General features: G+C 34.9%; 1 protein-coding gene across 1 annotated transcript; it reads left to right on the forward strand.

Moving 5' to 3' along the window:
- Positions 1 to 317: 317 nt before the first annotated feature.
- LOC133297441 (early nodulin-like protein 1) lies at positions 318 to 982 on the forward strand. The gene is made up of 2 exons (XM_061496586.1): positions 318 to 525; positions 621 to 982. The coding sequence occupies exons 1-2, from the start codon at positions 318 to 320 to the stop codon at positions 980 to 982; spliced, it is 570 nt and encodes a 189-aa protein (XP_061352570.1).
- Positions 983 to 1,358: the final 376 nt, after the last annotated feature.

A 1,358-nucleotide genomic window follows, 5' to 3' on the forward strand; every position in this document is an offset into this window, starting at 1 on the left:
TCCACATATATAAAATTAAATTATATTCATCAGTCAACACACATGTATTTTTATATAATACATCTTTCAAAACGCTCAATTTTTCTGACACTGCATCTAATTTCATGCCATTTCCAACAAATGTTTAACCCATTGGAAAGCATTTTCCATGCTCTAGTCAACAACAGTTATCTCCTCTCAATCCTCATCCCTTATATATTATTATATCTCTCACCCCACCCTATATATGGCATTCTCTTCTTAGCAATAGCCAGTCAGATATCACCTTTCAATCTTCATATATTATCTCCTCTCAATCTTTTTTCTACCGTGTGCAAATGGTAGGATTTGGTAATATAATATCTAACCAATTTCTCAGGCTTTTGCTTTTGATGATACCAATGTTGCTTTTTAGCTCATCATCCTCATCTCAGGCAGCAGCAAAAGAATTTTCTGTTGGTGGTAAAGATGGTTGGGTTGTGGAACCTTCTGAATATTATAATCAACGGGCTCAAGAAAACAGGTTTCATGTCAATGGCATTATATGTAAGTCTAATTATATTAATTTTATCTTTATATAGAAATAAGGATACATAAAAGGGTTATAATATATATTCATGTTCTATTTTGGATGCATGCAGATTTTAAGTACAAGAAAGGGGACGATTCAGTTCTGGTGGTGAAGAAAGAGGATTATTTTTCATGTAACAACAATAATCCCATTCATAAGATGGATGGTGGGAATTCAACTTTCCTTTTGGACAGGTTGGGTCACTTTTTCTTTATTAGTGGAAATGTTGACAGCTGTAAAAATGGTCAAAAGCTTATAATTTTCGTCAACGCCGTAAGAGACACAGTTCCTCAGGCTACACCACAGTCCCAATCATCGACAAGTGTCCCACATGAACATGGAGGAGGGGATGGCAGAGGCTGGAGTGTAAGAGTAAATAGATCTTGCACCCGCATGTGTTGTAACTTTGAGCTTACTTGCGATTGTTGCTAAAGGCAGACCATGTAAACTACATGGATAAGTGTATCCATGTCGCAACTAAATGTAAGAAATAATAAATAAGAAATAAAGATTGGACTCTCTCTTCTCTGTGCCATGTGTGCCATAGGTTAGAAAGTCTTCATTTAACTATGCATGTAGCTGACACATATCTGATGCCTATGCCAGTAAGTTCCGATGGTTTCACAAAAATAAAATAAAATCTAAGCTCATCAAACTATGAAATTAAACATAAATGCTAATGTTCCTAAAATGAACTATTGGATAAATAGTTTTCCTCTCAATCATTTTGTATTTTTTTATCGGTGCTTTATAGTGAATTGAATTGGTTCTGATTAAAAGATCTAACACCCCGTAGTACTCCGGTTGT

The sequence above is a fragment of the Gastrolobium bilobum genome, unplaced genomic scaffold, assembly GCF_033153095.1.
Source record: "Gastrolobium bilobum isolate Gb01-03AN ecotype WA unplaced genomic scaffold, APGP_CSIRO_Gbil_v1 utg207651, whole genome shotgun sequence".
NCBI lineage: Eukaryota > Viridiplantae > Streptophyta > Magnoliopsida > Fabales > Fabaceae > Gastrolobium > Gastrolobium bilobum.